This window comes from Oreochromis aureus, linkage group 7, assembly GCF_013358895.1.
Source record: "Oreochromis aureus strain Israel breed Guangdong linkage group 7, ZZ_aureus, whole genome shotgun sequence".
In the NCBI taxonomy this organism is placed as follows: domain Eukaryota; kingdom Metazoa; phylum Chordata; class Actinopteri; order Cichliformes; family Cichlidae; genus Oreochromis; species Oreochromis aureus.
In genome coordinates this window covers 38,541,508-38,554,436 of record NC_052948.1, presented here as the reverse complement: position 1 = coordinate 38,554,436, position 12,929 = coordinate 38,541,508, and the positions used below count along the sequence as shown (strand labels likewise).

Here is a 12,929-nt window from a genome sequence, read left to right as displayed (position 1 = left end):
TGTTCAAACTGTCGTACCGTGATCGGATATGGGTCGCAAAGTCGGATTTGATGTGCTTTCGCCTGCAGTGTGAACGTAGCCTAACACTCCAGCTTCATTGAATAAAGAACAAATTTGAATCTGTGTCCAATAGCACACTCCAACATTCCTCATTAGAAGGCTCATCACATGAAAACACATACTATATGCTACAGGTTTTTGGTAACACACGCTTCTAGTCTCATACCACTATATACAACAATCATTTCTAATGGTCCTATTATATTTCACCATTTGACTGCATAAATTAGCAGAAAAAAAATCGATAAAAAAGCACATCACTTTCATCATCTTCACTTCTTTTATCACCATTTATTTCTCGGTAATGCTAAGTTTGGCCCTCCTAATGTTAGGTAATTGAATAATATGCAATTTATTGGTATTGATTTTATTACTTCAAATGGGATCAGATTCTTTGGGGTGACAGAGAGCTGGGTGAATGCCAGAGAGCTTGGCTACTGTACCTCAGTGAAGCCAATCCATCAGATTTTTCATCTTTTCAGAATCCTTAGGCTTACTGCTGGTGGTAGTCACTCATCGGTAGAAATGATTGCTAAAAAAAGTGCTGAGCAGAGCTAAACTGGGCCAACCTTGTCAGTAACTCATATCGCTTATATGACATGAGGTCCCTGCTGATGCTGCCCGATGTATGCAAGTGAACAACAAAGTTTAGAAATCAGTTTAGATCATTTTAAGTTAATGATACATACTTGATATTTAAAATCATTACCAATAATATGAGAACCCTAAGTGTGCACATGATTACCCTACTGCGGTTTCTGTGAGGCAAAAATTGAAATACACACCCTGATGAAGCTAAATATCAGTTGAGCAGCTTTCTCCTCCATAACGTTAGGCAGACTGAGGTATGATGGTGCAAAATGAATTGTACCCGGAGCAATTTAAATGTCTGCAGCTCTAGATAGCATCTATAACACGTCTAGCTGCTACACACCGGGAAATGATTCACTTAGGTGACATTGAATCTGTGGCAATGCAACGTACCACATTGCCACAACCACAACTACTGCTTCTGAGCTCATAAAATGGCAATTTACATTTAAGATTAAGTATTTAGTAGACGCTGTCATTCAAAGGTACAAATCACGAGTGCTTATTTAGGCGACATCCTTGTGATCGACAGACATTATGTTACCATCCACACAGCAGCTAAGAAAATAAATAAAAAGAACAAAGTACAAAAGGATCCAGCGCAGTATGCTGTGTGCTGTCTGCACTGAGCTATAGGAGCCTCTTTTATAGTGTTTGAAGTCACAGTCGGGGAGAAATATGGCCAGAAACAACAAGTATTGTATTTCTAATAAAACATATATTTCTCATACTATGAGTTATTCGAGAAAATGGCCTCTTTTGCATTGACATCTTGTAGCATAATTACTGAAGTAGACTTTATGTGTAGTGACCAAAATATGAAAGATTACTTTTATGAGTAAGTCACTGTGTGAGGTACATAAGACTTTTCAGAGCTTTCAAATAGAGTTTCCACATAAATATTTGACAGCAAAGAAACTTGAGTAAGATTTGAGTAAGAGATAAAAATGAGACAAATGCATTATATTATATTGTTCTGATTTTGAAATTGTAGAAATGATCATTTATGATATAATGAAATGATAAATACGCTCTATTTTCCCTACACTGCCTCGCTTTAATCTTACCTCAGTCACAGCGAAACTGCGCTTCCCGCAGGGAACGACCTTGTACCATTTGTCATGCAGCATGTCCATGAAGCCATCTGACTTGTACTGACTAATAAGCTCTGAGATGTTGGATGTGAGTGGAGAGTTCTGAGGGAGGCCAATGCCATAGCCTGCCATTGGACACACACAAACACACACAGAGACTCTTTAGCGATTATTCTTCTGTCATAACGGCAAAAACACCTTTTTTCATGTCACCTTCATGCTGCTGTTGTATTCTTTCCCTGGTTTACAGCTATGGGAAAAACAAGCTGAGCTGATACACTTGGAGGTCTGGAGAATTTAGCTTTTTTACTTTAAAAAGTCATAATTTTTCCAAAGCAAAGCTTGATGATATCATTATATCTCTGAACGTCTTAGCAGGCCAGGAAAGTGTGACAAATTCAGCAACAGCCAATTACAAAAGTACCTTTCCTTGGTAGGAAGCATGCTGATTGATGTGTATTGTATCCTGAAGGCTTAAGGGTGCATTAAGTAATTAACAACACCGCTGGAATCTGGGACTAGGATGACTTGTAATGGAAGCAACTGCCACGGGAACATTTTCACAGCGGGAGGAAGAGGCTTTCTAAATGGACCACAGATTAACAGTAGACACTGGAGAGTGTAAGCTTTTGAAAGCCAAAAGATTAACCACTGTGTAAACGTTGAGTGATTGATATTGTTAAATTTAGGCTTGTTCTAAAATTGCTCATGGTCAGTTAGTCTGCAGTGACGCAGAAAGACCTCTTAAAATCAGGTGATGATTAAAAACCAGAGCTGGTGAATGCTATTCACATGTCAGAGTAATGATAGATTTAATCTAAAATGTTCATAATTAATATGCTTGCACATTACCTTCAATTGCAAAAGGTTTTCCTACTGTTAGTGTTTTACAGTCTGCATCTATGGAGACCTCATAGTCCAACAGTGCTTTGTCCATGATGAATGCATCCAGTTTCTGAGGGTCGGCCCTGTAAGCAAAACAAAATACTGTAAGTACACTGCAGCTGCAAGAAGTACCCAGTGCACATTCATAACACTCATCCAGCACAGTGGTGATGAAATTAAACATTTGTGTTCACTCAAATTTTGCCATCATTCCTCAAGCTAAACAGTAAGAGATTATGCATATATTGTGTTGCATAATTTTGCAAACATAATATGAATTCAAATATAATTGTAATAAATGTAATTTATATTGTGTGGGTCATTTTTAGGCAGTTGAACTTTGTAATACTATCAAATAATCAAATAAACAAACAAACTGGCATTTGCAGTGTGATAGATGAGAATTTGCAAGACTCATTGAGTGATTCTCCCAATATCAGGTGACCAACAGCAAATCTTTTACACTATTTTAAGTCGCCCTCTGAATTTGACATGAAAAATTCATCTTCACCACCTCACGAGACAGTAACTTAAATGAACCTTAGCTCATTGTCTCACTCTTCGTCTGCAACTCTGAGGCTTATTTTCCCTGCATCTGTCCTCGTGTCACTTCTCTGACATCACAGGAGGGTGAGTAGAAAGAATGAAGTTCACCTTCAGTCATTCTGGTTTAACAGGTTCTGCAAATTTTTTTTTATGCCCTACCTAAATTCATGTGTAGGGCAGAGCTGAATATATAGACCCTATGAAAACTGTTTGCATTTTTCTTCTCTGGAAATCAAAACAAGCAAAGTTTAATTAACGGTAAAGCACGAGGACTAACTGCAGACATGATGCTACTTAATGCACAATACAAACTGAAAATGAAACCGAAAGCAGCGAATAAAGCATAAAAGCATGCAAGAATGAATTGTTTTTCTTGTGGGCGTTTTACAAAGCCTTTTAAATGGCAGCACACCCTGAAATTATCACTGAAAATGAAATGTAAGTGATTCAACAAATATTTTTGCCTTGTTTGAACTTCATAATTGTGACGCCGGCCTTGCCTTTATTTTTCCCCAATCCTTTCATTGGCTACCTTCCAGGAAAACTACTGCCTGCCTACAGGTTTTTGCCAATTTATTTGTATTCCTCACAAGTCTGTTATATAGAGGTGAGATATTAAGTCACAACACTCTGAGAGGCTTTTACAAATCAACTTTAAAATGTCTTTACTGACAGCTAGAGTCTACCGGGATACAAACGCTACAAAGACTTTTTCAAGATATACTGTGTTTTGCTTGTTATCAAGGACAGCGTTTGAAATCTTGCACTATCTTCTTCCTGTGAGCTGCCTTTTCATTATTACCGGCTGAATTATGCTGCAGCTTGCATCCTTGGTCTTTTACCACAGCATGTCATTTATGGCCAAAGCACTATCTTGACATCAGCCATCTAACAAACCAATATGATTAAATCATGATGCATCCCTTTTTACATCATCTATCTATAAATCACATATTTGCATGAATGGAAAACACCACTACTGACATCAAAATGTCTGTGGTATACTTTTACTTAAAGCCAGAGTTTCCATTACTGTGGGGTTATAGGGATAAGTCTTTGCATTATGAAGTACACTCGCAGGTTGAAATTGCTCTCTAATAAATTGTCTTCTCTGTCGTATTAGAGTAGCATTCCCTATATATCCATTAATAGACCAGCCGTAATGGTACATGACAGCTGTCTGATGGCTTGTAATGCTTCAGCCAGTGAACTTTTTCCAAATGCTCTTATAAAGAAGACAGGCTGCAGTCAGTGGTGTTGTTAGTTTGTTTCAGCCGCACTGGTGAGACATGGTCATTAAAGTTGAAACATTATTGAAAAAACAAAACAAAAAAATTGCCTTGATAAAAATCAGTGCTTGCTGTAATCGGTGCCTAGTGTGCAGGGATGACAACTCCAAGTAGTCATCTAAATTACTGTATTTTCTCAAGCATTTCACAATGTGTGCTACATATACAGCAACATTTTGTTTAGCTGTCTTGTGTTTTTTTTGTTAATTATCCATTTGATAAATAAGAGTGTGCCCCAATGGCCTGTGTGGCACACTCTTATTTACCATTCCCATGATCACTGTCAGCGTCATCAGCATGTTCTTATAAGATCCCTTAAAACCTGGTTTTGATTGTTAATGTTTACCTCCTTGTGAAAATACACTCAATATTCAGCTGAACTGCTTGCTCTTTGTTTGGTACACCTCTAGTACTGGGTTGGGCTCCCTTTTGCCTTTAAAATTGCCTTAATTTTTCATGGCATATATTCAACAAGGTGCTGGAAACATTGCTTAGAGATTCTCCTGGAAGCAGCCATCAGAATATAGGAGCACTATGGTCAAACAAGCTCACAATATTCATGTAGGCTGGGGCTTTTTATTTGTGCCAAGAGAAAAACAAAACAACCTCCCCCCCCAAAAAACAACCATTACATTACACCACCAGCCCGAACCACTGATACAAGGCAGAGTGGATCTATGCTATTCTTTATGGCAAATTCAGACCCTACCTGATGTTGCAGTAGTAATAGCAACTCATTTGAAATAGGCAATGTTTTTCCAATCATCTATCATCCGATTTTGGTGAGTCTTAGTGAACTGAAGCCTCAGTGTCCTGTTCTTAGCTGACAGGAGTGCTCCCTCCATGCTCTTCTGCATACCATAATTGCAGTAAGTGGTTAATTGAGTTATTGTTGCCTTCCATCAGCTCAGTCTTGCCATAGTCTCATCATATTCCTCTGACATCAGCATAGCATTTTCACTGGATAGTTTCTCTTCTTTAGAGGGTTTCCCTGAGATGATTCTGTGGGAAACTTCCAGTAGATCATCAGAAATACTTATACCAGCCCGTCTGGCAACAACAACCATGCCACATTCAAAGTCACTTAAGATACATTTCTTCCCCATTCTGATGCTTAGTTTGAATCTCATCAGGCTGACCTGACTATGTCGAAGTGCATTAAATTGCTTACAGAGTGGTCAGCATGGAGTTTAGTCTGTTTGTCAACACTAGCAAGGCATTGGAGGGGGAGGACATTACAACTATAAATACTTTTTTTTTTTCCCTAAACAGCAGTCTGGCATTAAAAAAAATAGATAACAATTATTTCTACATAGCACTGTGTACTTTGGAAAGTTGGTCCGTTCTTATTAGGAAGAAAAAAAGAAAAGAAAACATTGCTCACTAGAGCCAACCTCACTCTAATTACCCCTCAAATAAACATTGAAGCTGAAAAGACTACATTCCTCCACTCCACAGGCAGTACATTGAATTAATTATCAAAATATGACAAAAGATATGATCCAAAGTAAAATCCAAGAAAAGCAAGTATACTTACACTTCTATGAAAAAGTTTAGTGCAATTAGTGCAGTATGTATTAGAGATATGCTATCAATCTGTTAGTACACAAGTGTCTTGCATATGCATATACATAATGCTTAGTCCCTAGTGAAGTAAATCCCAATGCAGAGGATTGCACATTTGTATACTGTCTCGTTGCCAAGTTGTAATTTTCTAAAGATGACATTTTTGCTTTCCCTCTAATCAGCATTTTACAAGCTCAGTAAAAAAGAAATCTTGTTTCATCCTTTCAAATTGTGTTCCATGCAGACCTGCTGTCTTTTAAAAAAAAAACCAAAACTATATTCTGTTATGCACCGTGGGGATGCTAGTTGAATGTTGAAAGGGCTGAGGATGACAGCAGTGGCAGGAAAAAGAGGAGGGTAAGATCTGAATGAGAACAGGCAGGCTTGTGGTGGGGAATGACAGCAGCAGGGATGCAATTTTCTTCTCATTTTTTTTTCAAATCTGGCTTTCATTCGGCATGCGCACTCTCTTATTTTTTTTATTTTTTTATCAACGATGATACAGTTTCTTTTTTTTTTACTTGTGTAACCAAACAGAAGTTGATTTTCAGGGCCAATGACTAGAGAAGTTACCTAACTGAGCGGATATTAGGAAAGCTGACAGCAGTACCTGAGCATAAATCAATAAAGATTTGCTTATGGTCCTCCAAAGAAATGTATGTCTGCCTGTATGCTATATGTGGCCTGTATGCATCTTATAGTCCTACTTGAGATGATGTATGCCATCTGGCGTTGCCGGGACATTGTATCTTCTCATGTACTCGTGCATCTCGGGGAAACTCTTCTTGACGTAGTCCTCTGCACTGCTTTCTCTCACTGTAGCAAATCTGAATCCCTGAGAGGGATGGTGCAACTGCAAGAAAGAAGAATTAAAACAAGATACCTTTAGAACTCAAATCAAAAAAGTTTGTTGCTTTACATTTTCTTTGTTTCTTCACACTAATTTGTTTCTTTTTTTTTCTTGAACATGCCGACTCTAAACATTCCTGCATTCTTGTAATTCAGTGACTTAATGAGCTGCCAAAAATCAATTAATCACCTTAATTCCCACGCGCCCCTACAAGGGTGTTTAATTAAAGAATAAATTTGCTGAGTTACAATTTTAAGACAATGAAACATCAGTGTAAATACAAAAGCAAACAAATAACCTCTAGACATTTTAAATATTTGTTTAAATGAAATTCATTTAGAAAAAAAACATCTCAGAACCAAAATGTTATCATTATAATTTGTTATTATAAATTAATAATATCAATATAAACACAGGAAGAAGACGTACTCATATCACACTGAATAGTTCTCCTTATATATTCCACTGTAGTTGATGTTTCAACAATGTGTATATTTTCCCTTTGGCTCACAAATATAAAGATATGAGTGGTGACTAAAGACTTTTCTCCTATACTATACTGTTTTTTACCTTTGGATCATGGATTCCCGACAACTGTTCATAAGTTTTCTCCCCAACCATTACAGCAGCCAGGTTAGCAGTATAGGTGGACAGACAGAATAGACAGAAGATGGCCCAAAGGTTCATCAGCAGACGCCCAGTCCAGCATTTTGGTGGCTTGATGGCCACTGTTCTTCCAAAGAGAATGGCATAGCACACATTAAGTGCTGAGGAGAAGGAGAACACTCGGTCGCGGTTGCGTCCACGTGGCGTCATACCAAATGGACTGTGCCACTCATACAGAGTGAGGAAGATGGCGGTGACATGGAGGGAAACAAAGATGCCGAGCCACATGGACCAGTGTAGAGGCCACATAAAGGCACCGATGGGTGCAGCTGTATCACGAGTACGCACCTGGGCAGGTGGGGATACAGGGTTGAAGAAAAAAAAGCACTGCATAAGGAATATTGCAAAACTGAAAAGATGTTGTAATTATCAAAAGTTAGTGTTCTGAATGTTTCATAAATCAGAGGAAATGTGGAGTTTTTGGAAGACATTGATTAGGACTATTATGGAAAGATCCTATCAGCCCCCCTCCCCATCCTCCCTCTCCCTTCACTACAAATAAACTCTATAATAATAAAAACAGATCACAGTGGGATGGTGCAAATTCATTATAGTACCATTGCCTAAATTGGCGAAAATTGGTTTCACAGTCCAGTGATTGTGAAGCAAATGCTGTTTCTGACGCTGCTGTTTGTAAGAGAGAAACTTATAGTGGAATGGGAAAAAGAAAAAATACAGATAATAGAAAATACATCCACTGTAAATAAAGCAGAACGTCTACATCTGTAGCAGCATACTAGGAAAAATAAACAATAGTGATTACCACCATCCCTATGCCTGTCAGCTGTTGAGACTAGCTTCAGTAATTGTAATAATAAGTTCTTTCTGCAAAGCTGTATAACCCTGCATTGCACTGGAATCCAATAATGTATGGCTGGCAGTGGTAAAACATATTGATACTGACCGCCTGCATACCAAGAGGAGAGAGTTGAGGTGAGGTCAATGACACACATCAAAGAGAGATGGGCTAAAGAGTAACAGAAATTAGGAGAAGAAGTGGAGAGGAAAAGAAGAGGAAAAAAGAAGCCAGAGAGTGAAGAGCAACACTGACCAGAATTCCTAGGCTCGTGGAGAAGAAAGGTGAGGTGAAGTCAATCACCTGGCTCCTAGCTGAATTAATGCTAAAAGATGTCACTGCCAGGTGGGCAGCACCACTCAGAAGATCACCCACCAATCCTGTCCAACGACCATTCTTAAACCCTCCATATTTCCCATCACCAACAATATAGAGATCGAAAGTAAAGCCCATGTCCTCCCCCAGCTTCTCCAATAGATCAATGCAGTAGCCATAGCAGCATTTCTTTAGATCTGTGGGAACAGATCCATTGGTTCCTCTGAGATTCTGGAAAAGTCCTTCCAAAACTGAAGATTCATTGGTAAGCGGGTCTAGGCACAGCTGCCCGGCAGGACATAACCCATCCGAATCCACTTCACGGGTGAATACAAATGGGTGCTCCACCAGTGTCACTACTCGCATGTGCAACCGTGGAGGTCGGCGCCAATCGCCACCTCCTCCAGAACCTGGATGGTTTGGCCAGGCTGCTGGGTCCATCAGAATTCTCCCCCTGCGCCAGCGTCCCAGGCGGGTCCAGGTTGGCTGGCCTAAGGGATCCAGCTGGAGGGACCAGATGTAGTGATGGGCTTCTGAGATGACATTCTGGCTCTGACTGTTGCTGGATATGAAACCACTCTGGCCCTCAAATGATGTGTTGGCTACAAATCTGAGGAGAATGAAGAGAAAGAGAAAACAAGAAGTGTCAGGGGGAAAAAAGGAGCGAGGAACATTGTGAAGAAGCTTGGAAGAGAAAAAAGGCGAGCAGAAGGGTACACACAGTTTGACTGGACACATGCTTAATTTCACACATCATTAAAAGTTTGGGAAATCTTTTTAACAATATACTTATTATGTTTGCAAAGAGCGATACCCAGTCAAAAGTCAATCAAAAATCAAACTCTGGGCTCAGTGTATACAGATGTTCAGTATAATAGCACATTTTATCCCCTGTAGACAATATTCTTACAGGAAGTCTCAAGAGAAAAGGTTTGTAATCTAATTGTGTGGATGCTGGAGGCATCCACACTATTGAGTTCCTGTTTCTCTTTATTCTTTATACTTTATTATTATTATTATTATTATTATTATTCCAGTTGCTTCCGACGGTTTTTTGGCACTTTTCTACTTCCACAATTTTCAGCCGATTTTCACCGTTCAAATTTTAAACTATTCTGCTATTTCTGCTAATGATTGCTATGACTTTTGGTATTTTTAACTCTTATACTTTTTAAAATATTACGTTTTTTTCCTTTAATTTGTCCCATTGAAATGAATGGGAAACTTCCGCAATTCTGCTAAAACTTACTCTTTTTGAAACTTAACTACGTTCTCATACTTTCGCCTAGAACAACCATTCAAATTTTAAAATGTTCACAAATTATTGGGCTATTCATGAATGATTCAGCTTTTTCATATCTGTTACCGTTTTCATCGTATCCCTCTCTAAGTTTTGAGTTTCATCTTTGTGATTTTTCACAAAATACATGCGTTGTTATGGTTGCTATGCAGTTGGTTCTAAGTGAGCCACTGTACCTTTGGCAATTTTCTCTTCATGTCCGAACAACTTCTTGCTACTCGCTCAATTTTCACTTAACCCACACAAATTATACATCAAAACGTAGGTATTTTTGCTGGCTTTCAGAAAATGTTACTATCATTGTTGTGAGATTTATAGAATTTTGGCAAATCACCTCAGACCAACACAAAGTCAGAAAACTCTCCATAGAAAGTCAATGGAGAGCTTGTTCAAAATCATCGCTTGATTTCTCTAATGAGAGGCATATTCGAATCGTCATATCTCCTTAACGAAGCGAAGTTAAAACATGAGGCTTGTCCCGTATATCTTCAGACACTCCTGATGCTCACAATTCAAGAATTTCTTTCTCACCTATTACCGTTCTGAAATGAGTTAGACTTGTTTGAGGGTAGGAAATTCGTCCTTTGCTCAGATTTCTTCAGATTTCAAACTCTGAAATGAACCACTTTTTCTCTTGTCATATCTTTTAATGGATTTCCACAGAGACCTGAAAATTTCCATGATTGTTCACCAAAGCCTGCTGTCTCTTACGGTGAAAGAATGATATCGATACTCCAAATAGATTTAGAGTTAGAAAGCGTTGTTTGAGGGCAAGTCAAGGCAGATTTTGCTTGCCTCTACTCAGTTATGGTGCATTAGAAGTCAAATATCTTCAATAATTCATATTTTAATGATAAAGTGTCAACACTTTAAGATTCCCCATCTCTTCTGAACAAAACGGTGTAAGAATGACTGTTCTAGCCCCTACGGTTAGGAAATTATGGCCATTTGTTTGAGAGGAATCCTCACTATGAGAAATTCACTGCAGAAATCCTGTCTCTGTGCTCTGTGTGTGTAAAACGGCTGCACCTGTTTTGGCGGAAAAAGTACACAGCCTCTCTGATTGGTGGATTCAAATTTAGCAGCTCCCAGGCTGCTTGACTGACCTAGAAACTTGATTTTTCTCTCCTGTGTGTGTGTGTGTGTGTGTGTGTGTGTGTGTGTGTGTGTGTGTGTGTGAGAGACAGAGAGAGAGAGAGAGAGGGCGAGAGAGAGTTTTATGGGAGCATCTTATTGTATGATTTAAATTCAATATATTTAGACTGGTTGACTGAATTTGATCCTCTGTGTCTCTCTGTGCATGTGTGTTTCCATATGTGTCCATATTTGTGATTGTGTCACTGTTATACTTTTTTTTTGCTGATTTTTTCATTTAACAATTACATTTGAGGGACCCTTAGCATGTTCAGGATTCTTTCAGCTGTCCATTTTGCTTTTCCAATTTTTCTATTTAAGTTATTACTATTGTGTTGAGTCATATCATTTCTGCTGCTTTTCAGTATTTGTGCTAAATACAGCATTTCTGCAAAATCATACTATGTCTGCTATTTTATGAGATTTGTGCTAAATACAGCATTTCTGCTAAATCATACTATTTCTGCTATTTCATAAGATTTGTACTAAATATAGTGTTTCTGCCAAATATAGTATTTCTGCTTAATTATAGTATTTCTGCCATTTTATAGTATTTGTGCTAAAACATAGTATTTCTACTAAATGTAGTATTTATGCTTAATCATACTATTTGTATATATTTCTGCCAGGACCCCAGGCAGCTAATCCTCTGTGAGGACTGATACATATAAAATTTACATATCAGGGCCTGCACGGCTTCCCAGCCAGCCAATCATATCTGAGGTCTGCCCTTTCTTCTCTCGTCATATCTCAGCGACAGATGTACAAAGAGCAATGCAAATCACAGTCAAAGTACACGAAAGTACGCTGATTCACCCAGTACAAGAATTATGCTTCTAGTGCACCTAGTTTTTGAGTTACACGACGTTTTGTAACTCCAAAAACTGTCTTTTTCGCCTCTCACCGCAATCTAATTCTGACTGCTCATCACCCTGTTTTCCAGGCGCCGCTCTCTTTCCCAGTGGCGCAGTTGGTAATGACACAGGTCTGCAACCAAAAGGTCGTGGGTTCAATTACACCTTGGGCAACATGTTTTTTTTCCTACAAATTAATACACTATCACAGACCAGTAATTGATATTCATCATTTATTACAATTCTGCAAACTTTTATGATTTTAGCAGCTTTTCTAATATGGACCTCAGATTCTTGTTAACACTCCATGGCACAAATACTCTTCCCTTTAGGCTCTGTGTGTGTGTGTGTGTGTCAATATTTCTCCCATTTTAAAGTATTACTCCTCCATAATTGTATTTCTGTTAAATCAAAGTACTTTTACTACATCTTAGTACTTCTGCTCAATCATAGTATTTCTGCTAAATCATAGTATTTTGCCAAATTATGGTTTTTGTGCCAAATCATAACATTTGTTTTATGTTACAGTATTACTACTAAGTGGAGGAATTTCTGTCATGTTACAGTATATGTGCTGATTACAGTATTTCTGCTAAATCATAGGATTTCTACTATATTATATTTTTCTTTCTAAATATAGCATTTCTGCTATATAATTGTATTACTGCTATGTTATAATATTTGTGCTAAACCAGAGTATTTCTGCTGAAACATAGTATTTCTGCCGAATGATAGTATATTTCTGTCAAATTACAGTATTTTTGCTAAAACATAGTATTTTTAAAAAAAATTTCAATATTAATAGTAAATTACAGTGTCTCTGGTAAATCGCAGCATTTCTGCTATGTTGTACTGTTTTTCTAAATCATAGTATTTCTGTAATGTTTAAGAATGTTTGCCTAAATATATTCTTTCTGTTATCTTATACTATTTCTCCTAAATTCTTGTATTTTTGAGAAGTTATCGTGTTTCTGGTAAGTTAC

At 38.0% G+C, this 12,929-nt stretch overlaps 1 protein-coding gene across 1 annotated transcript in view; it reads right to left on the bottom strand.

Moving 5' to 3' along the window:
* grin3a (glutamate receptor, ionotropic, N-methyl-D-aspartate 3A) overlaps window positions 1-12,929 on the bottom strand; it is a 70,558-nt gene that overhangs the window by 13,518 nt on the left and 44,111 nt on the right. Inside the window, exons 4-8 of the mRNA XM_039614750.1 lie at window positions 8,599-9,268; window positions 7,452-7,835; window positions 6,739-6,884; window positions 2,598-2,713; window positions 1,719-1,870 (exon numbers count right to left, since the gene is read on the bottom strand). Coding sequence (XP_039470684.1) covers window positions 1,719-1,870; window positions 2,598-2,713; window positions 6,739-6,884; window positions 7,452-7,835; window positions 8,599-9,268 — 1,468 coding nt within the window. The remainder of the gene's footprint in view (window positions 1-1,718; window positions 1,871-2,597; window positions 2,714-6,738; window positions 6,885-7,451; window positions 7,836-8,598; window positions 9,269-12,929) is intronic.